At 49.8% G+C, this 25,051-nt stretch overlaps 3 protein-coding genes across 7 annotated transcripts; 1 reads left to right on the forward strand and 2 right to left on the reverse strand.

Moving 5' to 3' along the window:
• The first annotated feature begins 5,695 nt into the window (after positions 1–5,695).
• On the forward strand, positions 5,696–13,376 carry FOXO4 (forkhead box O4). Of its 2 annotated transcripts, XM_055268399.2 has the most exons (4): positions 5,696–6,544; positions 6,710–6,826; positions 10,527–11,583; positions 11,920–13,376. In XM_055268399.2, exons 1-4 carry the CDS (start codon positions 6,374–6,376, stop codon positions 11,925–11,927), a joined length of 1,353 nt encoding a protein of 450 aa, XP_055124374.1. In that variant the 5' UTR covers positions 5,696–6,373; the 3' UTR covers positions 11,928–13,376. The 2 variants fall into 2 exon arrangements, with proteins under 2 accessions (XP_055124374.1, XP_055124373.1); XM_055268398.2 differs by having other exon boundaries at positions 5,696–6,826.
• A 330-nt stretch (positions 13,377–13,706) lies between these two features.
• On the reverse strand, positions 13,707–17,166 carry CXHXorf65 (chromosome X CXorf65 homolog). 2 transcript variants are annotated; one of them, XM_055267604.2, is made up of 6 exons: positions 16,377–17,166; positions 16,185–16,271; positions 15,845–15,982; positions 14,612–14,680; positions 14,141–14,247; positions 13,715–13,954 (listed from the first exon to the last, which is right to left on the reverse strand). In XM_055267604.2, the coding sequence occupies exons 1-6, from the start codon at positions 16,399–16,401 to the stop codon at positions 13,829–13,831; spliced, it is 552 nt and encodes a 183-aa protein (XP_055123579.1). In that variant the 5' UTR covers positions 16,402–17,166; the 3' UTR covers positions 13,715–13,828. The 2 variants fall into 2 exon arrangements, with proteins under 2 accessions (XP_063491436.1, XP_055123579.1); XM_063635366.1 differs by lacking the exon at positions 16,185–16,271 and having other exon boundaries at positions 13,707–13,954.
• Positions 17,167–17,244: 78 nt separating this feature from the next.
• IL2RG (interleukin 2 receptor subunit gamma) lies at positions 17,245–23,976 on the reverse strand. 3 transcript variants are annotated; one of them, XM_063635365.1, is made up of 8 exons: positions 23,810–23,976; positions 21,025–21,178; positions 20,641–20,825; positions 20,294–20,433; positions 19,064–19,226; positions 18,435–18,531; positions 18,113–18,182; positions 17,245–17,757 (listed from the first exon to the last, which is right to left on the reverse strand). In XM_063635365.1, exons 2-8 carry the CDS (start codon positions 21,159–21,161, stop codon positions 17,572–17,574), a joined length of 978 nt encoding a protein of 325 aa, XP_063491435.1. In that variant the 5' UTR covers positions 21,162–21,178; positions 23,810–23,976; the 3' UTR covers positions 17,245–17,571. The 3 variants fall into 3 exon arrangements, with proteins under 3 accessions (XP_063491435.1, XP_055124572.1, XP_063491434.1); XM_055268597.2 differs by lacking the exon at positions 23,810–23,976 and adding an exon at positions 21,858–22,064; XM_063635364.1 differs by lacking the exon at positions 23,810–23,976 and adding an exon at positions 21,830–22,020.
• Positions 23,977–25,051: the final 1,075 nt, after the last annotated feature.

Raw genomic sequence — 25,051 nt, forward strand, 5'->3', positions numbered from 1 at the left:
AGCCTCCCGAGTAGCTGGGATTACGGGCATGAGCCACCATGCCCAGCTAATTTTTTATTTTTTGTAGTGATGGGGTCTCACTATGTTTCCTAGGCTGTGAAAAGATTTTTTAAAACAATAACAGACAGGGTTGGGAGGGTGGCTTCTAAAACAAGGACTGGGTTGGGCATGGTGGCTCACACCTGTAATCCCAGCACTTTTGGAGGCCAAGGTGGGTGGATCGCCTGAGCTCAGTAGTTCCAGACTAGGCTGGGCAAAATGACAAAACCCTGTCTCTACCAAAAAATACAAAAAATTAGCCAGGCGTTGTGGTGCACACCTGTGTTCCCAGCTAGTTGGGAGGCTGAGATGGGAGGATCGATTGAACCTGGGAGGTGGAGGTTGCAGTGAGCCAAGATTGTGCCACTGCACTCCAGCCTGGCAATAGAGTGAGACCCTGTCTAAAAAAAAAAAAAAAAAAAAAAAAAAAGACAAGGACTGGAAATCTTTCACAGAAACACATAAGAAAAGACTTAGGGAGGAGAAAAAGCAAATATATGGACGTTCTATATACATTTGTGAAGATCAGGGACGAATAGAGGTGATACTTTCTGAGAGTCCTTGAATTTTTTCATTGTTATTTTTGTTAACTCCTGCATCTTTCCATGTGTTTATTAGCAAAAATCCTATAAAAATGCTACATGTGGGCCGGGCGCGGTGGCTCACGCTTGTAATCCCAGCACTTTGGGAGGCCGAGGCGGGCGGATCACGAGGTCAGGAGATCGAGACCACGGTGAAACCCTGTCTCTACTAAAAATATTTAAAAAAATCAGCCAGGCGTGGTGGTGGGCGCCTGTAGTCCCAGCTACTCGGAGAGGCTGAGGCAGGAGAATGGCGTGAACCCGGGAGGCGGAGCTTGCAGTGAGCCGAGATTGTGCCACTGCACTCCAGCCTGGGCGGCAGAGCAAGAGTCCGCCTCAAAAAAAAAAAAAATGCTACATGTGAATTGTGTGTTTCTTCAGAGCTGGGTAGAATAAGAAAGAAGTGGGGAGGCCGGGCGCGGTGGCTCACGCCTGTAATCCCAGCACTTTGGGAGGCTGAGGCAGCAGATCACAAGATCAGGAGACCATCCTGGCTAATCTGGTGAAACCCCGTCTCTACTAAAAATACAAAAAAAAAAAAATTAGCCGGGCGTGGTGGCAGGCACCTGTAGTCCCAGCTACTCGGGAGGCTGAGGCAGGAGGATGGCCTGAACCCGGGAGGCGGAGCTTGCAGTGAGCTGAGATGGCGCCACTGCACTCCAGCCCAGGCAAGAGTGCCAGACTCCGTCTCAAAAAAAAAAAAAAAAAAAAAAAAAAAAGAAGAGGGGAAATGTCAACCTCAATTCAAATTCATAGAGCCAGTTTGGCAAAAGACCTGTGGTGGGGGCGTGGCACCCAAGTAGAAGAGTGGGAGGTGGCAGTGAAAGAGTCAAGAGAGCCAAACCCCTATGACCTTGAAGAGGAAAAAAACAAATTGTGAATGGGGGGCCATTTGAGAAAATAAACTCTGTGGTTTCAAACTGGGAGAAAAGCCTGTGTCCTCTAAATCCTGCCATTATCTGTTTGTAGCTTACAGCTACAGTGGTTTCTGGGGGCCTCCTATTAATCTTGTTTCCTGCCCAATGTCTTTTTATTTTCCAAGACCATCTTGCTAATTCTGTCTCTTGACTAATGTTACTTTGTAACATTTTCACAGCTGAACAACCCTGACCTCTCTATCTGCGTGCTTCAAAGTCATGATGGTGTTTTTACCATCCCACCAATCCTTTAGCTCGTCCTCCTAAATTATCTGGTCCTATGACGTGTGGTCATTTTTATCTGTCCAGGATTTCAAGGTATACTCTCAACAGTAAAGGCTCCACAAACATCTGTTGATTGATGGTAGAGTTTATAATCTAATTGGGGAGACAATATGCCCTCATGAAATGAAAAGCCATGTAAGCAGAAGCACAAAGTTAAAGAATATAAGCCGGGCGCGGTGGCTCACGCCTGTAATCCCAGCACTTTGGGAGGCCGAGGCGGGTGGATCACTGAGATCAGGAGTTCAAGACCAGCCTGGCCAACATGGTGAAACTCTGTCTCTACTAAAAATACAAAAATTAGCCAGGTGTGGTGGCGCTCACCTGTAATCCCAGCTACTAGGGAGGCTGAGGCAGGAGAATTGCTTGAACCTAAGAAGTGGAAGGTGCAGTGAGCCGATATCACACCACTGCACTCCAGCCTGGGCGACAAGCAAGACTCTGTCTCAAAAATAAATAAATAAAAAATAAAAATACAAACTGAGTTCATTGAGGTTCAGGAGATGCAAATTGGAGAAGTGACCTGTCAGGTTGGGCTAGTCAGGAAAAGTTTCCAAGGGCAGGTTAGTTTTGAGCTTTGAATTGGAAATTTAAGGTGATGGACATGAGTTGGTGGAGAGGTGGACCTTTTCAAACAAATGCACAAAGAGAGACAATGCAAGATATAACTCAGGCGAGGACAGGTGCCTGCCCCACCCTGCCATTTCCCTGTCTCAGTAACTCTGCATGATCTGCCATCATAGCTGTTTCAGTTAGAAGAGATCTCCTTGTGACCTAGTGCCACAAGGCTCTCTCCTCTACCAAATTCACCACTCATGCAGCACTTATCAGGCACCCTTAGCTGGGGTGAAGGAAAAAAGGGCATGTGCAGGGAATGTTTGCAGGCATCATGAGCAACTATGTCTCATCTCTCTAGTCTGGACCTCAGATGGAAATATAAGGCCTTCTGTATACACCTAGGTGACAGGTGGAGGACAAATGCGTGTTGGAGCAGAAGAAGGCAGGAATATGGAGAACCAATATGGCTATTTTACCATGATCAGGCTAATATCACTTTGAAGGCCCAATGTGCTGCGACCGCTGAAAAATCCTGGGTTGCGTGGATATCCTTACGCACAGGAGGAAGGCTGCATCATCACAGAACATAATAGCAACACTACAAGTGGCAGACAAGCCAAATTACAGTCCCTGCCCCTCAAAGGTTGCTGTCTAACAATTGGAACAGGGCCAGGCAAAAAATGCATAGGAAACGTTTATTTAAAAGTTGTTAAATGTCCAAATGCTATTTGTGATATTTCATTTAAGAAATGATATTTGCCGAGCACTGTGGCTCATGCCTGTAATCCCAACATTTTGGGAGGCCAAGGCAGGTGGATCACCAGAGGCCAGGAGTTCAAGACCAGCCTGACCAACATGGTGAAAACCCATCTCTACTAAAAATACAAATATTAGCTGGGCATGGTAGCAGGCACCTGTAATCCCAGCTACTTGGGAGGCTGAGGCAGGAGGATCGCTTGAACCCCGGAGGCGGAGGTTGCAGTGAGCCGAGATCATGCCATTGCACTCCAGCCTGGGTGACAGAGCGAGACCCTGTCTCAAAAAAAATAAATAGGAGCTCACAGTTTATTGGGAGAGACAGATAAGTAAACAAATAATTACAATACAATATAGTTTGTGCTATATAACATAAGACTGCACAAAGTGCTTAGGAATGCAGAAAAAAAGGAGAATTAATCACACCTAAGGGAGACAGGGAAGGCTAAATAGGAGTTTTCCAAAATAAGAGACGTGGAGAGGAATGACAAGAGGGATGATATCCCAGGATGCAGACAGAAAGGTATAAAAGGGCATGGTATTTCCAGGAAATAGTGTGAAACTCTGCTTGTAACTTAGTGTGCAGGAAAGGTGTGAAGTGGCCTGAATCTGAGGAGCCTGGCATGCCTTGCTAGGGAATTTGAACTTTATCACACAGGCAATGGGGAAAATCAGAGGAAGATTTAACCAGGGAAATTACATGATCAAAAAAACAAAATTTATAGCTGGGCATGGTGGCTCATGCCTGTAATCCCAGCACTTTTGGAGGCCAAGGCAGGCAGATCACTTGAAGTCAGGAGTTCCAGACCAGCCTGAGCAACATGGTGAAACCCCGTCTCTACAGAAAATACAAAAATTAGCTGGGTGTGGTGGCGCATGCCTGTAGTCCCAGCTACTCCGGAGGCTGAGGTGGGAGGATTGCTTGAGCGCAGCAGGTCAAGGCTGCAGTGAGCCAAGATCACGCCACTGCATTCCAGTCTGAGTGACAGAGCAAGACCATGTCTCAAAAAAGAAGGAAGGAAGGAAGGAAGGAAGGAAGGAAGGAAGGAAGGAAGGAAGGAAGGAGAAAAAGAAAAAGAAAGAAAGAAAGAGAGAAAGAAATTATACAATCACATGTAAGTTATATAATCCCAGTTCTGCCTCCTTGGGCAAGTCAATCTCTGAGCATTGTTAGTGTCTTCATCTATAAAATGGGGATAATAGTGGTACCTACCTTATGGGGTTGAATTGAGGAGTAAATGACTGAGGAGTAAATTAACTAATGTTCGTAAAGCAATTTGCACAGAGACTGGCACATAATAAGGGCTCCATAAATTTTAGCCATAATTACCAGACATGTTTCTTAGAACGGTCACCTTGTTGGCAACTCTGAATATAAACTGTAGTGAGGTAAAGACTGATGGAAGGAGATCCAATTAAGATGATACTGCACCTTTTTTTTTTTTTTGACAGGGTGTTATTCTGTCACCCAGGCTGGAGCACAGTGGCATGATCTTGGCTCACTGCAACCTCCACGTCTTGGGTTCAAGCGACTCTCCCACCTCAGCCTCCCAAGTAGCTGGGACTACAGGTGCGTGCCCAACACCAGGCTAATTTTTCTATTTTTAGCAGAGATGGGTTTCACCATGTTGGCCAGGCTGGTCTCGAACTCCTGACCTCAAGTGATCCGCCTGCCTCGACCTCCCAAAGTGCTGTATTACAGGCGTGAGCCACTACACCCGGCTGATCCTACAATTTAAATGCAGTTATAAATAGGTCTTGAACTGGGATTTGGATGTAGAAAGTTATAGAGATGAAGAGGTAATGGGTAATTACCTCTAAGCTGCTGCTTGGAGCTTGGGAGACTGGGTAGATCAGGACTACCATAAGCCAAATTCAGAGATAAGGGTAGCCAGAGGATAGGGGTGTGGGTGCAGGAACAGATAATGAGTTTAGGACCTGTTGAATGAGAAGTGAAGCCGTTGGAGATGTGAACCTGGAGAATATCAGTGTTGAAGGGAAAGCCAGAAGAGCCAGTGGAGGAAACTGATTGGTAAGTGAGACCTCACTGTCAGTGGGAACTGCATATGGGGGGATGAAGGCGGGTGGAGGGAGGAGGAAGGGGGTGAGGGGGAACACCACCGTGGGCTAACCATTTGCTTATGTTACACAAGACCCCCACCCAACTCTCCAACGTGCATACATCCTATTTTCTAGGCAGTTCCTTGCTTCTTGCTTCTTGGTCTCCTGCTTCTTGAAGAGAAGATTTTTTTCCCTTTTGCCCTCTCCTAAATGAAGGAGGGAAAGGGCTAGCACCTCTCAATCTGGTCACCTAGGCGACTCCGAATCACAAGGGAGACGATGGAAAGGGGGAAAGGGTGAAAAACGATTCTTAAGAAAAGAAAGAGTCCGCGACGACTTCTAATAATTAAAGTTCCACCTCGTTATATCCTGCCACGCCGCTCTCCTGCCGCCGTATCGGGCTCCTGGCCGCGAAGCAGGACGGGAGATGTAGTCCTCAAGAGTGATCACGGTAGCACGACTGCAGAACTCGGTTTCCCGACTGGCTTTCGAGGCGCATGCGCAGATGGCTGCCCCGGCGAGTGGTAAACAGAGACGTCAGGAGGGGGCTGCTGCTTGGAGCAAAACAAAAGGGAAACCCGGGGGGCGGGGGGTGGGGGGGGTTGATAGGGGAATCGGTGCGGGAATAAGGGAGGCCGCAGCCGCGGGGACCCGGACCCTATTAAGAGTGGCGAGAAGGGAAGAGGCGGGGGAAGGGGGAGTCAGGGGAGGGGCAAGTGACGCGGGGGAGCGGGGCGTGGGGGAGGGCAGCAATCCGGGTGGAGGAAATTTGGGAGGAGTGTCCGGGGGGCAGCAACTTAAAAGGGGGAGGGAACTGCGGCTAAGGAGACGTTCGGTGATGGGAGCGCAATGTATGAGGGGATACCGTGCCTCAGGTTTAAAAGAGCAGGAAGCTGAGTGAGAGGTTGCAGAAAAAGTGTCTTCACTCGGCAGAGGTTACAGGTGGCATCTCGGAAAGAGCTTTGAGGCTGCAGGCTGTAGTCGGGAAGGGGATCGGAGAACTGTGTGAAGGGACAGCTTAGGGACTAGCGTCCTGGGACTAGGGGGAAGTTCGCGACTTTCTGAAGACTGGCAGGAATGTGCCTCCTGGCCCTCGATGCTTCCCCCCTGAGGGGAGGCATCGTGAGGGACTGTGGCAGGCTTCACTGAACGCTGAGCCGGGGAGGTCCAACTCCACGTATGGATCCGGGGAATGAGAATTCAGCCACAGAGGCTGCCGCGATCATAGACCTCGATCCCGACTTCGAACCCCAGAGCCGTCCCCGCTCCTGCACCTGGCCCCTTCCCCGACCAGAGATCGCTAACCAGCCGTCCGAGCCGCCCGAGGTGGAGCCAGGTCTGGGGGAAAAGGTACACACGGAGGGGCGCTCAGAGCCGATCCTGTTGCCCTCCCGGCTCCCAGAGCCGGCCGGGGGCCCCCAGCCCGGAATCCTGGGGGCTGTAACAGGTCCTCGGAAGGGAGGCTCCCGCCGGAATGCCTGGGGAAATCAGTCATATGCAGAACTCATCAGCCAGGCCATTGAAAGCGCCCCGGAGAAGCGACTGACACTTGCCCAGATCTATGAGTGGATGGTCCGTACTGTACCCTACTTCAAGGACAAGGGTGACAGCAACAGCTCAGCAGGATGGAAGGTAATTATGACCCTCTTACCTTCTTCCCAACACCATCTACCCCCTGGACCCCCTAGCCTCCCTTACTTCTACTCTGGGGCCCCTTTTACTACCTCCCACCCCCACCCCCTTTGGGAAGCCCAGAGATCCACCTTCAATCTCCAGTTAGACAAACATTTACTTAGTACATAGTATATGCCACACTGGGTGCTTGATGCTGAAGGATCACAGATGAATAAGACACTGTCCCTGCCCTGGAGAAAATCGAATTCTCTGCTCACTGCTCAACACTCGCAGCACTTTGGCTTGGGCTGCCCCAAACACTTATTCCCACAGAGAAGTCTTTATCCTATGTACAGCAGGAACTGTGTGGATTCCCCACATGAACCTACCCTTCCCTCCTCCCCCACCTCCCACCCCAACACCTTTTCTCCCATTCCTGTGGGATTACTTGGATTCCCTGCTTGCCTCCCAATACCTCAGTGTAGTGGTACTGTTCTAGCACTGCATTACCCAGGAGGAGGGAGTGCAGTGGCAAAGGGTAAAAACAATAATATTCATGGGGAAAGGTAGCTGATCTTATGCACTAAGAAGAAAAAGGGCTGTGAGCTGCCACCTGTCTCAGTTTACCCTGTGCTGCCAAGAAACACTCCCTTGTAAGGGGCTATCCAAGTTTTGGGGAGAAGTCATCCTTTACTGTTAAGGAATATTAGTCATGAAGAAGGAGGTAGGGCTCTGACTTTAGAGCACAAAGTTGGGAGTTCCCTTGGCCTTCTGTGAAGAAACTGTGAGGGAATATCTCAAAAGATACTCCGAAAAACTTGTCCTGAGAAACATGGGGCTCTAATCACAAAACTGGGGAGCCTCGAGCCCTATTGCTGGCTTGTACCTCTGTAGGTGGTGAGGTCAGCATATAATCAAGTACAGAAAGTTGGATGAGCAGAGGAACTTCCCCTAGGTATAGGAGACTGAGGGATCAGATCTGTGCTATCCCTAGGGGCTGGGCAGAACAGAAGATAGGACAGCTGACTGAGACCCTTGGCACTATTTCTGGGTAGACTGCCACACCACAGTCTCAGCTCATAAAAAGCTCCCCTCCTTGGACCCAGCCTACACAGCTGTTTTTCTTTTCCCTTAGGTTCATTTTCCAGGGTAGAGGAAATAACAAGTTGTTAGTTATATTGTGGGAGTATAGTCCGTCTTTATAATCTACACTTATGTGGGGCTTTAGAGTTTACAAAGTAGTTTTCAAAGTTTTTGTTTTATTAATCTTTACAGCAATTCTGAGATTCCACATTTTACACATTAGGAAACTAGGTACCAAAAGGTTAGGAAACTCACCTAATAACAGCAGGGTGAGGACTTGAACTCAGATCTAACTATAAATCATATTCCCTAAAAGGGCCTGGCTTGCTCTAATTGGAATGATGGCAAAATCAAATCAGGCTGAGCCTGGAACTTCAAGGCCCCCCCTGCCCCTCTCTAAGGGGAAGTCTCATGACTGAACTGGCCTCCCTGATGATATGCCAAGGTTACTCCCACCCCACCAGGGGGCGGCACTCACTTAGAACAAGAAAGTTTAGATTAGGTGGCTTGGGGAGCAATTAGCAGTCACCCCCACCACCCTGTCCTCCAACATGTAAGAGTTATGGGCTTTTGGGAAACTGACCTCTCCAATTAAAAGTCTGTACCACTTGCTAGTTCCAGGGCCTAAAGAAGAGGAGACAAATGGGCCTTGTGGCTATTAAGTAGTAGGGAAAGGAATTGACCTTCTCAAGTAGATCCAGAATTAGAGGATAAAAAGAGGAGAGATCATAGTGCCAGGTCATGGTCATTGTGGTCCTTAGTTACTATGAGGTGAGGCCGGATGGACAAGTGCCACTCCTTGAAGGAACATCAGCACAGTTGAAATGCCATTACCTCAGGGTCCCAGGAACACAAGGAGTTCTTTGGCTAAAGAGCCCTGGAACAAGAAGCATCATTCTCCAGGCAAAGGGTCTCCTTATCTTAAGAGCACCAGTCAGAGAAACAAGTAGTTTCTGACCGTCCCATGGCCTCAGCCTCCTAGTTGCTCTAAGCACTTCTGGGCTCCTCCTGAATTTCTAAACTAAAGAGCTCCCTGCGGGAGGTCAAATGCCCCCAAGGTTGAAGAGTTTATGCACAAATTCCTGAGAAATGGGGGAAAGGCACTGGGAAGGAGGTAGGCAAAAGAAGGCAGGTTTCGGGAAGGGGGGTGGCCAGGGGAGGGCCAAACTCCTTGTGTAACTAGCCTGCCCCGCGGCAATCAGTAAATATAAGCTGCACTGGGGGCTGAAGAAGCTGCCAATCTCAGCTCCCTGGGCCACTGGAAAGCATCGTTTCCCTAGTAGAATGTCACCAGTGAGGGAGGAAGGGAAAACATACAGCTTCCAATACCCAAGGCACTGAAGAGCTGGCAGAGCCTCAAGGGGAGCCTCACCATTGTCAACCCAGGGGCAACCCACCAATCAGGTACAAATATTGATTATATACTGTGAGCTTGAGTAGGTATAAAGTATGTGCTGTGAGCTTGGTGCTCTGGGAGGGCTCCGTTGGGGGATGTGGGACTGGAGGACATTACACTTGGCGCTTACACTCGATGAGACGAATTACATGAAACCATAAGCCACACAATATAAATTGGGTGAAATTGTGTGGCGCAGATTTTTAAAATACTATACTAGAAATTTGGCTGCCAAAGTCAAGCAGCCGCTTTATAAAAGAGGTGGAACTGAAGCTTGGTCTTGACGGAACTAGTAAAACTTAGAGAGGGGAGATCCCTCCTCGGAAAAGAGGGGAGGGGAAGATTGCACCTCACCTATTTGAGGCACAGCAAGAAGCCTGAACCTGAACTGAATGTAGTTGAGGATGTGTGTTGTGGATTGGAAGAAATAAGGCTGGGATTCGGGGAGGGGGGAAAAAAGGAATCTTTAAATTCTATAGAGAGCTGGGTGGCCCAAATGCTCTGTGGGGAATGGAGCACCTGCTGTGCTGAGATTCCAGCCCTTTAGCCTATTCAGAGAACTGGCTCTGGGCAGGGTGGGTCCATCCTGGGCTGGTGCTGTACCACTGTCCCGTAAACTCCACCCAAACCTGCACTCAAGGAAAGGGGTGGAATGCTCTTTCCCACCTGAACCTAGTTCTTGCTGGGCAAGGAGCACGTCTCCCCAATGCCCACCAGCCCCAGGTACCGCCCCCCCACCCCCCACGCAAAACACACACCAAGCCCTGGGAGGAGCAGAGTACCAGGAGCTTTTCCAGGGTGGGCACCCCCATGCCCTCTGCAGTGGATTATTACACGTTATCTCCCACCCGCTGTACAGAGAAGTCTGGAGCAGAGGCTGAGCAGCTTGTCTGGGAGCGGGAAATGTGTGTGGTCTCCCCTCACACCCCACCCCCACCCCTACTTCTACCAGTTTTCCCCCCTGGATTCAACTTTCTTTGAGTCTCCAGGAATACCCCTGCTGTGTTCCAGCATCCTTTTATCTTTTATCTTTTTCTCTTTTTTTGTAAATTATTTAAAGTTTTTCTTAAACTTTAATGACCTGGGAAATGAAGCCCCGAAATGAACCCCGCTGCGGTGGTGGTGCCAAACCCTAACCCCTAGATCATCGGGGACCAGCATCCTCTTAGACTTGACCGCTGGCCACTGACCTCCCCTACAGTACCTCACGCCCCTTTCCTGCCATCTCTGCCCCTCCAGAACTCGATCCGCCACAACCTGTCCCTGCACAGCAAATTCATCAAGGTTCACAACGAGGCCACCGGCAAAAGCTCTTGGTGGATGCTGAACCCTGAGGGAGGCAAGAGCGGCAAAGCCCCCCGCCGCCGGGCCGCCTCCATGGATAGCAGCAGCAAGCTGCTCCGGGGCCGCAGTAAAGCCCCCAAGAAGAAACCACCTGTGCTGCCAGCTCCACCCGAAGGTGCAACTCCGACGAGCCCTGTCGGCCACTTTGCCAAGTGGTCAGGCAGCCCTTGCTCTCGAAACCGTGAAGAAGCCGATATGTGGACCACTTTCCGTCCACGAAGCAGTTCAAATGCCAGCAGTGTCAGCACCCGGCTGTCCCCCTTGAGGCCAGAGTCTGAGGTGCTGGCGGAGGAAATACCAGCTTCAGTCAGCAGCTATGCAGGGGGTGTCCCTCCCACCCTCAATGAAGGTCTAGAGCTGTTAGATGGGCTCAATCTTACCCCCTCCCATTCCCTGCTATCTCGGAGTGGTCTCTCTGGCTTCTCTTTGCAGCATCCTGGGGTTACCGGCCCCTTACACACCTACAGCAGCTCCCTTTTCAGCCCAGCAGAGGGGCCCCTGTCAGCAGGAGAAGGGTGCTTCTCCAGCTCCCAGGCTCTGGAGGCCCTGCTCACCTCTGATACGCCACCACCCCCTGCTGATGTCCTCATGACCCAGGTAGATCCCATTCTGTCCCAGGCTCCGACTCTTCTGTTGCTGGGGGGGCTTCCTTCCTCCAGTAAGCTGGCCACGGGCGTCGGCCTGTGTCCCAAGCCCCTAGAGGCTCCAGGCCCCAGCAGTCTGGTTCCCACCCTTTCTATGATAGCACCACCTCCAGTCATGGCAAATGCCCCCATCCCCAAGGCTCTGGGGACTCCTGTGCTCACACCCCCTACTGAAGCTGCAAGCCAAGACAGAATGCCTCAGGATCTAGATCTTGATATGTATATGGAGAACCTGGAGTGTGACATGGATAACATCATCAGTGACCTCATGGATGAGGGCGAGGGACTGGACTTCAACTTTGAGCCAGGTACAGTACCCCCTAATCACCACAGCACCTCATAGCCTATGACCACTCCTAGGTGCCCAGCTAGTCCCATGATCTGGGTGAAGGGGAGATTTAGGACAAGTGGTAGCCAGAGCTCCTGGGGAACTGGAGGGAAGATGTCATATTACAGTAGCATAGTTTCCGGATGGAACCTCCAGGCCCCTTAGCTGTGCCCACCCCTGCAAGGTAGCACAGAAAAGATATGTGTATGGAAGCGGGGTAGGTGCCACCATCTTCTTTGGTGGGAATCTGGATGATAGAATGTTGGCAAGCCCCAGATAAGCCTCTTACCTTGTTCTCCGTTTCTTCTTCCCACAGATCCCTGAGTCATGGCTGGAAGCTTTGTCCCCTGCTTCAGAGGTGGAGCCAGGCGTGTTCATATCTACTCTTTACCCTTGAGCCCTCCCCAGGAATTTGGGACCCTGCTTTAGAGCTAGGGTGGGGTCTGGTCACACACAGGTGTTGAAGAAATTATAAAGATAAAGCTGCCCCATCTGGGGACGATATGGGGAGGGAGATGGGAGGGGAAAGGGCAGAGGGTTTTTCTCACTGTGCCAATTAGGGGGTAAGGCCCCCTCTCAGGAGCCATCATCGGCTTTCCCCATTCCTACTCCCTTAGGCTTTGTAGCAAGATGAGCAATGCTGTTGGAAATGTGAAGTCACCAGTGGCCTTACCCCTGCCTTTGGGAGCAGGATTTTTTGTAGAGAGTCTTATCTGAGCTGAGCTAGGCTAGCTGGAGCCTGGGATTTCTATGCAGTGGCCCTTTAGGCCAGTGATGTGGGGTGGGTGGGCAGTTTAGGGGATCTGGAAGGGCCAAGGTCTGAGCACTGGAGTGGCTCGCCAGGCCAAATCACCCTTAGAAGGCTGCAGATAACAGAAAGGCTTTTTATAAACTTTTAAAGAAATATAAACACAAATATAGAGATTTTTTAACCATGGCAGGGTGCTAGTGGTGGGCAGAATGCTTTTTTTCTTTCCGAAGGCTTTGTGATAGTGACATGATACAAACACTACAGACAATAAATACTAGGAGAGACACAGGGAAGTGGGGAGAGGCAGGGAGTAATAGTAAACACAGGGAAGAGCTCCCCTATGGACCAGGTATAGAGAAAGGTCTATGCAGCAATAGGTTGGAGTTTCCCTAAGAAAAAAGCTAACCCAGGTCCTCTCATTCCTTCAACTTGTGCCTGGGAGTGTGTGGTGTTGGGGTGCAGCCACACTCTTCTATGACCCAGCATGGGTTAGTGCTATGGTGGGAGAGTACATTGAAGGCCTGGAATTAGCTTGGGGCCAGGGAAGAGACTGGGAGGGGAGAGAAGAGAAGGAGGGAAGGATTTAGGATGGTAAAGTTAGGTACAGAGACCTCCCTGTTCAAGGCCCCTGACAGCTGTCCCTGCCCTTCTTCCCCTTCCCTGACTGCAGGGGTTATGTGGAAGTGTGTGTGGCAGCAGGCAGTGGGGAGGGGAGGAACAGGGAAGGGGGAGCTGGGGAGCTTGGCTGAGGGTCTGGGAAATGAGCAGAGATGGGGGGAATGTGGATCAGGTTTACTAGCACCTGCCAGGGAGGCCATCTGGGGCTCCTTCTCCACCCCAGCCCCCAAAGCAGCCCTTCCCCCAGTGCCCTTTGCATCGTCCCCTCCCCCACCCCTGCTGTGGGTTCCCATCATTTCCTGTGTCAGCGCCTGGCCTACCCAGATTGTATCATGTGCTAGATTGGAGTGGGGAAGTGTGTCAAATCAATAAATGAATAAATTCAATAAATGCCTATAACCAGCTCTGGTTTCTGCTGCCTTGCTTCTCCCCTTGGATAAGGGGGAGGGAGGGGGAAAGGCAAACGGCAGGAGGAAGAAACTGCCCAGAGGCAGAGACATGGAGGAGGGTGGGGGAATTTCAGCCCGGGGAGGTGGTGGAGTGTGGGAGTGGAGGGACACCTAACCCCTGCAGGAGTAGGCGGGCTGTGAGATAGGCCTCCCAAGGGGAGGTAGTCTGGTTTGAGAAGACCCCACCCCCTACTCCGTCCCTCAAAGGCTCATTGTACTAGACTTCACAGCCTTCCTCACCCCCACCCATGTGCTTGCCCCAGCCCTCTCCTGCAGCTCCCATCCACCCTCAGAGCCCCCTCGGTGCCTGGGGCGTACATACTCAACCCTTAGTGCAGATATTGGGAGAAGCAGTCTTTCTAGAAAAAGAAATCTCACGTTAAATTCCAGTAATTTCACACCTAGTATTACTTCTTTTGCTTGGTGGTTTTATTGAGTTGGCGACCTTTATTCTTCCTGAAGTCTGGTCTGTTCCTAAAGGTCGGAGACTTGCGAGTGGACTTCTTTTTGTCTGATTGTCCTGATTGCTTGGACTAGAAAAAGAAAGTAAGTAAACAAAGAGGCCCCTACAGGGAAGGTTTCTACAACCCAAGGGCCAAAGGAAGGAAAAAAGAAATTGGAGGCAGGAAATTCATCTCAGAGGGCTGGGGTGGAGGAACATTCAGTGGGCTGGTAGGGAGAGGGGGGTGCTGGGGCAGATCACATTTGGCAAGTCTTACCGGAACACTTGCAGGGGGTTCAGTTATAACGACCTTCTTGGCTTCTTTCATTTTAAGTATCTGAATTCGTCTCCTCTCCAGGGCATCACATTGTATCTGCAGTGCAACTAAGAACAAGGAAAAGGCACCTGCACCTCTGAGAACTAGAGACCTTACCCTTCCTGATGCTCCCATTCATTGTTCAAACCATCAGCTGGAGCCCCACTTGGCCTAAGATTGAAATGATGGAGTGGTGATAGGGAGATATATGGAGAAGATAGCCAAGAAATGGGGGAAGTGGGAAGTAACGCATGCACATTCCACCTGGTGTGAGCTAAACGTCCCTCCTAAAGTGGACCTGGACCCTGCCCCCCTTTTCCTGGGCTCCTATCATCTGACCTACCATATCACGCTAGTCCCACCCTACATTCTCCATCATACAGCTATATACTGTACCCTTCATGTTCTTCCCTCCCCCATCTCACTTCTTACCAAGCAGCCAAGGCTCCGGATTCTTGAGAAGAGGCACAAAAGCTGTGTAAGCATTCTCCAGCCTGGTTCCTGTGAACACAGCCATGTGCTATCTCCAGCCCCTGTCATCCAGTCTCCACCCTTCAGAAGCCCAAGATTCCAGGACCTAACACTAAAGACTACCCGCCGGGCACAGTGGCTCATGCCTGTAATCCCAGCATTTTGGGAGGCCGAGGTGGGCGGATCACTTGAGGTCAGGAGTTCCAGACTAGCCTGGCCAATTCGAGACTAGCCTGGCCAATTTGGTGAAACCCCATCTCTACCAAAAATACAAAAAAAAAAAAAAAAAAAAATAGCTGGGCATGGTTGTGGGCGCCTGTAATCCCAGCTACTCCAGAGGCTGAGGCAGGAGAATAGCTTGAACCCAGGAGGTGGAGGTTGCAGTTAGCCAAGATCATGCCACTGTTTCAGCCTGGGTGACAGAGCAAGACTCCATCACAAAAAATAAAAATAAATAAATAAATAAAAATAAAGACTACCTTGCCGGGCACAGTGGCTCACGCCTGTAATCCCAGCACTTTGGGAGGCTGAGGTGGGTGGATCACCTGAGGTCAGGAGTTCAAGACCAGCTTGGCCAACATGGTGAAACCCCGTCTGTACTAAAAAATTAGTTGGGCCTGGTGGCAGGCGCCTGTAGTCCCAGCTACTCAGGAGGCTAAGACAGGAGAATCGCTTGAACCTGGGAGGCAGAGGTTGCAGTGAGCTGAGATCACGCCATTGCACTCCAGCCTGGACAACTGGACAAGAGTGAAACTCTGTCTCAAAAAAAAAAAAAAAAAAACCTACCTTGAGCTAGTGGATATTTCTTCCCCTTAGGTATGGACCTAGAGGAGAGTATGTGTGAGGTAACCTATTACTATAGAGGCAGTGCCCTTCCTTAGGCTGACTAGAGATGGTCAATTTGGATCTGGTTGAGGGTGTTCTGTTGTTTGAGGGTGTTCTGTTTTTTGTTTTAATTTGGTTTTGGTTGTTTTTGGTTTTGGTTTTGTTTTCGGAGGCAGGGTCTTGTTATGTTGCCCAGGCTGGTCTCAAACTCCTGCCCTCTATCGATTCTCCCGCCTTGGCCTCTCAAAGTGCTGAGATTACAAGCATGAGCCACTGTGCCCAGCCTTGGATGCCTTGTTTTGAAGATAAGGTTCATAATCTATCTTGAAGGCCTTATTCTATTTCTGGGGAACACTCCTGAGCCTCTACCTGGTGGCCCACGCTCCACCTTACAAACGTAGTAGGTGCTTCGAGCTGTAAGGTATTTGCTGGCATACTCTGCATGGTTGGGCTTCATCAGGAAAAGCATCTTCATTTTCCCCATTTGTTCACACAAATCGATGGTGTCTGCAGGGAGATCACAGGGTAATTGGGGCAGCTAAGGAAAGAGAGTGGGAGCAAAAGGGGCCAGTGATCCTATACAGAATGGGTTGGAGGAAGCTGTAAGGATATGAGGAACTCCCTTCCTGCCAGGAGGAGGGCTTGGGGGTTAGAGATGACCCAACTCCTTCTGACCTTTGGCCATTAGTCCCCTCCCCAAGCTCCTCACTTGTTTTAGGCAACTTTACTTTACTGCAGATGTAATACAGCAACACGACGACAGAACAGTTGGTATTGACCAGAAACTGCTGATTATCTGAGAAGAGATAGGATGGGACACATGGGCCCATTTCTGTGATCTCCACTGCCCTCAGATCCCTCTACCCCCATCCACAGACTCTAGTTCTGTGCTGCCCCTCACCTCCATGTTTGATGAAGATGAACATGCCCCCAAGATCGCCTCACTCTTCACAAAGTGCCCTGAGGAGTCATGCAGAAGGAGGGTGTTCTAGAGGCCTCGTGTGGGGCAAATAGGCCTATAGGGTTGGTGGACTGGAGAGGCAGATGGATTTCATAGGCTGAGGATGCCCAGGCTGGACAGGCAGGAGAGAGCTGTTGATAGTTGTGGATAACCAGTATCCCCAGGGGTGGGGCCTGAGGCTGCAGTTAAGGGATTATGAGGTCAGAAGTGGCAGGTGTGGCCAAAAAGTGGAGTAAGGATGAGAAGAGAAAAACTTGGGTGGGGTATGTTAAAGATTAGTTGAAAAGGGGGGGCAACATGGTAAGTCTAACTTTTTCATTTTTTTAATTTTTTTAGACGGAGTCTCCCTCTGTCGCCCAGGCTGGAGGGCAGTGGCACAATCTCGGCTCACTGCAACCTCCATCTCCTGGGTTCAAGCGATTCTCCTGCCTCAGCCTCCCAAGTAACTGGGATTACAGGAGCACACCACCACGCCTGGCTAATTTTTGTATTTTTAGTAGAGACGGGGTTTCACCATGTTGGCCAGGCTGGTCTCGATCTCCTGGCCTCGTGATCCACCCACCTTGGCCTTCCAAAGTGCTGGGATTACAGGCGTGAGCCACCACGCCCAGCCCATTGTAAGTCTAACTCTAAACCCTGGAATGAGTGCAGGACACCTGGAAAAAAGTCAGTTTCCAGAATAGTACTCTTTTTCTAGCGAATTGGTAATACTCCTGCCTCCATAGCATGAATGTACTACTCCTTTTTCTTCCCCTCCCACCCTCATTGCATCCCAGGCTTCCCCTGCTCCCCACCCCCATGACAGACATTTTTGATGATTATCAACAGAAACTTTATTTCTCATCGGTTCAGGAACAATCGGAGGGTAGATGGAAAGAGGAAGGGAGGGAAAGAGGGAGGGAGGAAGAATCCTGCAAAAAGGAAGGGCCAGACTGAGGGAGAAGAAAAACACGTACAGGGCAAAAGGGTAATTCTCAAGTGGGGAATGCCAAATGAAGGGGCGCTTACAAGGGGGCACAAAATTCCAAATCAGCCACAGTGGGGTGAGGTAAGTATGAGACGCAGATGGGTTGAATGAAGTTAGTACCACTTAGGGCTACAGGACCCTGGGGTTCTTCTGTCAGAGGATTGGGGTTCAGGTTTCAGGCTTCAGGGTGTAACACGGGGGGGCCCAGTAGGGGCTATGCTGGTTGCATGCGGAGGCCCCAGGCCCCTCCCCGAGGGCCCCTCCTTTTGGGGGAATCTCACTGACGAGGCAGAGTCGTTCACTGTAGTCTGGCTGCAGACTCTCAGCCAGTCCCTTAGACACACCACTCCAGGCCTAAAGACAGATATGTCCAGGTCAGGGGTCAATTAAGGGCAGGAAGTAAAAGACCGAGCTCTGTGCCAAAGGAGTACTCATGATGTCTGCAACCACTGTAATTGATTACAGAAGGGATACACAGGCTCCTGGGCCCCCAATACCAGTTTCCATTTGCCTCACTCAATCTATAATCTGCACTTCTGTGTGTGTCTCTCTCTGTATAGTCCATCCCCCATTTGGTCGGCCACATCCTGACAGTTAGTGCAGGGCCTCCTTCCCTCTCCTCTCTGCCCCCACCCCCACACTCTGTCTGTCTTGCTGGCAGGCAGTTGGCAGTTGATAGACTGCAGCATGCTTATGGCAGCGTTCTCACCGAAAAGTTCCCGTGGTATTCAGTAACAAGATCCTCTAGGTTCTTCAGGGTGGGAATTCGGGGCATCGTCCTGACAGGGAAGAAAGAGAGAGCAGGAGCACATAGGTTAAAGCTTTTTTATCACCCTTCTCCCAGTTGTCCCATATGAAATAAAGTGATTCTGTGTTCTCTGTGCCTGTGGCTTCCTTCCATCACCAAACCCTCTTCAGTAATCTCTCATTCCTTACTGTCTCATCCTTTACTCCTAAAGACCCTGCAAAACCCTCCTCTGCTATTCTCAGCTACCGTTCCCCTCATTTTTCTGGGCTTCTCCAAATCTCACCGTTCCAGCCAGAAATACACACAGAGAAGGCTGATAATCAATCCCATGGAGCCAACGGAGATAACCACGGCTTCCAATGCAAACAGGAAAGGATTCTCTATAGAAAAAAGAAAAGCAAAGTGGACCTTATATTTGTTGTGCCCCTACTACATGCCAGGCACTGGTGCCAGGCACTGCGCTAAAGACATACTCTCTGTTTAATCCTCACAACAGCTCCTGTGAGGCAGGAACAATTACCTCCATCTTACATCTCAGGAAACAGAATCCAAGAGTTTAGTGATGTGCCCAAGGCCAAAGAGGTAGTGTGTGGCAGAGACTAGATCCAGCTGGTTCCAAAGCCATCTTCACCTTGCAGGCTCTCTAGGAATGCTTCAGGGAAATCCTATACATTCTATAGCCCCCTTGAGTACCCCTCAGCCTCCTTCTCAATCCACCCCCCTACTCTAACAACACACTAACCTAACCCTACACAGAAAAACCTTGATTTCTAGAGGTTGGGGTTGGACTGTGTGGGGAGATGGGGCACCAAGTTTGGGGGCTTTAGTGATAGGGAAGTGGAGCAAAAGACAGTGGTGTTAGAAAGGCTGGGGTGTTGGGCTCATGGATTGGGTCATGTGGACCCATTTTACCTTTTGAAGTATTGCTCCCCCAGTGGATTGGGTGGCTCCATTCACTCCAATGCTGAGCACTTCCACAGAGTGGGTTAAAGCGGCTCCGAACACGAAACGTGTAGCGTTTCTGCCCATCCACGCTAGGCAGGGAGAACTTATGTCTATAATCCACTGATTGTTCCTTGAAGAGAAAGAGGATGAGGGAAAGTGGGTGTCTATGAGAGAAGGGAGAATTAAAACACACTCCTGAACACCCACCAGTGTCATCTCTGCTACTGCCCAGTTTCTCTCTCGTCTCTTGACTACTCAAGCCACACTGCTCCCTTCACTGACTTGAATCTAATGCCTCCCCTCTGGATTCCCTCAATGGCTTCCTTTTGTTTACTTGTCTATCTGGTATCAGGAAGAGTATGGGTAGGGAATCCCTAATGAAAACTCACTGGTGTCAGGCATGGTGGCTCACGCCTGTAATCCCAGCACTTTGGGAGGCCGAGGTGGGCAGATCACCTGAGGTCAGGAGTTCAAGACCAGCCTGGCCAACATGGCAAAACACTGTCTTTACTAAAAACACAAAAATTAGCCAGGCATGGTTGTGCATGCTCCCAGCTACTCAGGAGGCTGAAGCAGGAGAATCACTTGAACCAGGGAGACAGAGGTTGCAGTGAGCCCAAGATCGCCCCACTGCACTCAAGCCTGGGCAAAAGAGTGAGGCTCTGTCTCAAAAAAAAAAAAAGAAAGAAAGAAAGAAAGAGCCGGGCGTGGTGGCTCACGCTTGTAATCCCAGCACTCTGGGAGGCCGAGGCGGGCGGATCACGAGGTCAGGAGATCGAGAACATCCTGGCTAACACGGTGAAACCCCGTCTCTACTAAAAACACAAAAAATTAGCCGGGCGTGGTGGAGGGCGCCTGTAGTCCCGGCTACTCGGGAGGCTGAGGCAGGAGAATGGCGCAAACCCGGGAGGCGGAGCTTGCAGTGAGCTGAGATCGCGCCACTGCACTCCAGCCTGGGCGACAGAGTGAGACTCCGTCTCAAAAAAAAAAAAAAAAAAGAAAGAAAGAAAAGAAAAAAGAAAACTCACTGGAGAAAATAGGGGGGAAAGGAGTTGGAGGAGGGAGGGTGGGGGTGAGCAGAGAAGCTGGGAGGCAGAGAACAGGAGCTTGATATTAGGTCCTCCTATCTGTCTGGTTGAATCCTTTGGCCCTACTTGCTTGGCCTTAGCTGCTACATTCACGTCCCTAGTCACTCACAGTCCAGCTGTGGTCCCAGTCAGTCCGGTACTGCACCAAGTGCTCCAAACAGTGGTTCAAGAATCTGTTGTTCCAGTTCAGTTCTAGCTGGGATTCACTCAGTTTGTGAAGTGTTAGGTTCTCTGGAGCCCAGGGGATCACTGGAGATATGTGTGCATATGTGGTCATTCCCCTGGCCTAGACAACTCAGGATCCTGAAGGTAGTGCCCCTAATACCTCCTCCCTTCCCATCCTGATCCCCTACTCCTCTTTTCTGCCCATGTACCCTTATGATAAAAGAACACTACTCCGTAGACTCCAATGTCCCACAGTATCCCTGGTTTCTTGACCCTTTCTTTCCAAATTACCCAGATTCTGCAGTTTCAGCATCTGTGTGGCCTGTCTCCTGGGTTCCCGTGGGTCCTGGAGCTGAACAACAAATGTTTGGTAGAGGTGGATCTCCTTTTTTTGCAACTGACAGCCAGAAGTGATTTCTTCAGAGAATAGATAGTGGCTGCACTTCTGGACTTTATCATTATCCGAGTTCTTGTACCTAGAGGAGAAGGGTTGGAAGAGGAACAGTGGGGCCAATCTGGGTACTGCAGATATCCAGAGCCTAGCCTCATCTCCCCTCAACCGACTTATGACTTACCCCAGGAGAAAACAGTGGGGCACCTGGGAGACTTGCTACCCTCTTTCTTGGTCTCTGATCCAACCCACCTCTTCTTCCACCCCCCCTTCCCTTCTCATACCAATAATGCAGAGTGAGGTTGGTAGGCTGGGGCTCAGAGCTGCTGTTCCAAGTGCAATTCATGTACTCGACATTGAACACAAAACACTGAACCTCTGGGAGGGGCAGAGTGGAAACACTGAGGGAGTCAGTGGGCATAGAGGTCAGGAAGAAATCTAGATTGGGGAGAAAATGAAGGCAGGGAGGGAAAGAGAAATGATGGTCAGAAGGAGGAGGCCAAGCACGGTGGCTCATGTCTGTAATCCTGGTGCTTTGAAAGGCTGAGGCAGGAGGATCACTAGAGGCCAGGAGTTTGAGACCAGCCTAGGCAACATAGTGAGACCCTGCCTCAAAAGAAAGAAATAAACAAGAAAGAAAGAAGAAGTAGCGTGAGGCAGGGAACCCTCCCCCTTGCCCTTCCCATTCTACTTTTCTTTTTTTTTTTTTTTTCAGACGGAGTCTTGCTTTGTTGCCCAGGCTGGAGTGCAGTGGCGCGATCTCGGCTCACTGCAAGCTCCGCCTCCTGGTTTCACGCCATTCTCCTGCCTCAGCCTCCCGAGTAGCTGGGACTACAGGCGTCTGCCACGACGCCCGGCTAATTTTTTGTATTTTTAGTACAGACGGGGTTTCACCGTGTTAGCCAGGATGGTCTGGATCTCTTGACCTTGTGATCCGCCCGCCTCGGCCTCCCAAAGTGCTGGGATTACAGACGTGAGCCACCACGCCCGGCCCCCACTCTACTTTTCAATTCTGCCCACATGATTGTAATGGCCAGTGGCAGGTACCAGATTTCTGTACAGCCCCCTTCCCACAGCCGCCCTTCTCACCAGCCCCCTCCAGTCCCAGATTTCCCACCAGCTGTGGTGTCTTCATTCCCACTGGGCGTCAGAATTGTCGTGTTCAGCCCCACTCCCAGCAGGGGCAGCTGCAGGAATAAGAGGGATCTGAATGGCAATGATGGCTTCAACATGGCGCTTGCTCTTCATTCCCTGGGTGTAGTCTGTCTGTGTCAGGAACCTGGGTCCCTCACCCACTACCCCTCCCCACCCACACATTTCCTCTGTCATAGCTTCCGGTGGAAAGAACCTTATAAACCAGGGCTTTACAGAGGGTGTGGCAAATGTGTGCTGTGCGACACGGGCTAAGTCCTCTAGGAGATTAGGTGCTGCTGTAAGGTGGTAAACAGAAACTAAACCTGGATATACAATAGTGTCACAGACTCAAAAATCCTCAGGCCACCTAGATCCTGGGAAGGATCTGTTCACTACCACTAGCACCATTCTCAACCAACTTCTCCTCTAAATCATTACCTTCTATAATGGAAGTTCTGAACTCCCACCCCCGACATCACCGTTCTATGCCATGCCTCTTCCTTGACTCGGCCACCCTTAAATCTCTATCAAAGCTCTACTGTTTTGGGAGGATGGAAAATACCGTCTTGGCTCCTGTGGGCACATATACAGCTGTCTTTCCTCTGATCTAATCCAAACCAGAATACCCACCCTTAGCTGCTGCCTGAGCTGGGTCCCTGTTGAGACTGGCAAGGAAGTGTGACTTATAATACAAAAATATTCTAGAAATGGAGGAACAATAATACTAGCTTCAAGCTTCCCATCTTCCCCCAACTCTGCTTCTCTTCCTGCCTTCCCCACCTCAGTCAATGGTATCGTCACCCTCTCAGTCACCCAGACTTGAAACCTCAGAATTAGCTTCAATTTCTCCCCCTCTCTCACCCGGAGAATATAACCCACTCTGCTTCTGTGGTGTTTCTCCCAACAGTTTCCTCCTTTCCATGACCACAGCCACTCTGCTAAATCAGTCTTTCATTAGCTCTAGTCATGATTCTTTCTAGACTCCACCAACTGGCCTCCCTTTCTAAAGGCCCTCTGCTCTCTAATCCATTCTTCATCCTGTCGCCAGTTTTACCTTCCCCCAAAACACAGAGCTGATTGGAGAAGCCACTTACAGAAACTATTTATTCAGCAAACATTTATTAAGTTTTTAATATGTGCCAGGCACTGTGCTTATGTTCTGGAAATAGACCAACAAGACATCCTCATATTTCTAGATGCTCACGGAAAAGTGGGGAAGACATAAACAAGTAATACAACATAGTGTAACAAGTCCTATAGCATAAATGTAGAGATACTACAAAGTATGTGAGCACAGAAGAGGAAGTAACTAAATTTACCAAGATGGAGAGGGGGATAGTTTAGTGAATGCTGTGCTGAAGAGGTGCTATTTCAGTGGCATCTTAAAGAATGAGTGTAATTTTACCAGACAGAAAGTGGGGTAGGATATCAAGCAAAGAAAAACAGCACTTGCCTGGGAGTCTCAGGAAAACTGGACTATATGGCCCAGCTTAATATTTAGTATGTATCTTTAGTATGTATTAGTTTGCTAGGGCTGCCATAAGTTATCCCCAAACTGAGTGGCTTAAACCAAGAGAAATTTATTCTCTCGGCCGGGTGCAGTGACTCACGCCTGTAATCCCAGCACTTTGGGAGGCCAAGGCAGGTGGATTGCTTGAGGAGTTCGAGACCAGCCTGGCCAACCTGGTGAAACCCCGTCTCTACTAAAAATACAAAAATTAGCCAGACATGGTGGCGCACACCTGTAATCCCAGCTACTCAGAAGGCTGAAACACGAGAATCGCTTCCATCTAGGAGGCAGAGGTTGCAGTGAGCCAAAATTGTGCCACTGCACTCTAGCCTGGGCAACAGAGTGAGACCCCATCTCAAATAAATAAATAAATAAATAAATAAATAAATAAATAAATATTTAAAAAAAGACATTTATTCTCTCACAGTTCTGGAGCCCAGAAGTCCGAAATCAGTGTGGCCAGGGTTGGTCCCTTCTGCAAGCGCTGAGGAAGAAGTTGTTCCATGCCTCTCTTCTAGCTTCTGGTAGCTGCCGTCAATCCTTGCTGCTTCTTGGCTTGTAGACACATCATTCCAATCTCTGCCTCCATCTTTGCATTACCTCTTCTTCTCTGCATCTCCTTTATCCTTCTCTTCTCTTACAGGGACACCTGTCATTGGATTTATGGCCCACCCTAATACAGGGTGTTCTCTCCTAGGAGCTTTGCCTTAATTACAGCTGCTAAAAGCCTTTTGTCAAAGAAGGTGACATCCACAGGTTCCAAGTGAACATATCTTTTTGGAGGCCACATTCAACCCACTACTACAGAGGGCATTCTGCAACTTAAAAGTCTTCAAAACCTACTCATGGCCTTCAGAATAAAGTCCAAGCTCCAATGATCAATTCCAGCCACACTGGATATGTCATACGCATTTACTTTCTCTGGAATTAGCCTCTTCCTAACTTTCTGTAGGCTACAATCCTTCAGAAGGCAAAACCCCGTCTCTACCAAAAATACAAAAATTAGCCACGTTTGGTAGCACTCACCTGTAGTCCCAGCTACTCAGGTGGCTGAGGCACAAGAATCGCTTGAACCCAGGAGGCAGAAGTTGCAGTGAACTGAGATCGCACACTGCACTCCAGCCAGAGTGACAGAGCAAGACTCTGCCTAAAAAATAAAAATAAAAAAAAAAAAATAAATCCTTCAGGGTTACATGCCTACTAGAATAGCCAAAATGGGCTGGGCAAGGTGGCTCACGCCTTGCCTGAAATCCCAGCACTTTGGGAGGCTGAGGCGAGTGGATTGCTTGAGCCCAGGAGTTGGAGACCAGCCTGGGCAACACAACAAGATCCCATCTCTTGTTTTAAAAAAAAAAAAAAAAAAAGAGGCCGGGCATGGTGGCTCACGCCTGTAATCCCAGCACTTTGGAAGGCCAAGGTGAGTGGATCATTTGAGGTCAGGAGTTCAAGACCAGCCTGGCCTACATGGTGAAACCCCGTCTCTACTAAAAAATACAAAAATTAGCCAGGCAGTAGTGGCACATTCCTGTAATCCCAGCTACTTGAGAGGCTAAGGCAGGAGAATTGCTTAAGCCTGGGAGGCGGAGGTTGCAATGAGCCGAGATTGCACTGCTGCACTCCAGTCTGGGTGACAGAGTGAGACCTTGTCTCAAAAAAAAAAAAAAAAT

Source organism: Symphalangus syndactylus, chromosome X, assembly GCF_028878055.3.
Source record: "Symphalangus syndactylus isolate Jambi chromosome X, NHGRI_mSymSyn1-v2.1_pri, whole genome shotgun sequence".
NCBI lineage: Eukaryota > Metazoa > Chordata > Mammalia > Primates > Hylobatidae > Symphalangus > Symphalangus syndactylus.

Coding starts and splice junctions, on each gene's coding strand:
- CXHXorf65 (XM_055267604.2), bottom strand. CDS start 16,401: ATGTTCATCTTCATCAAACATGGAG. Junction 14,681..15,844: donor GGTGGAGCGTGGGCCACCAG/GTAGAGGCTCAG, acceptor CTGTGTTCACAG/GAACCAGGCTGGAGAATGCT. Junction 14,248..14,611: donor TCCGGAGCCTTGGCTGCTTG/GTAAGAAGTGAG, acceptor CCTTGTTCTTAG/TTGCACTGCAGATACAATGT.
- IL2RG (XM_055268597.2), bottom strand. CDS start 21,972: ATGTTGAAGCCATCATTGCCATTCAGATCCCTCTTATTCCTGCAGCTG. Junction 18,532..19,063: donor GGGGAGCAATACTTCAAAAG/GTAAAATGGGTC, acceptor TTTTTTCTATAG/AGAATCCTTTCCTGTTTGCA. Junction 18,183..18,434: donor GTGTATTTCTGGCTGGAACG/GTGAGATTTGGA, acceptor CTTCCCTGTCAG/GACGATGCCCCGAATTCCCA.
- FOXO4 (XM_055268398.2), top strand. CDS start 6,374: ATGGATCCGGGGAATGAGAATTCAGCCACAGAGGCTGCCGCGATCATA. Junction 6,827..10,526: donor ACAGCTCAGCAGGATGGAAG/GTAATTATGACC, acceptor CTGCCCCTCCAG/AACTCGATCCGCCACAACCT.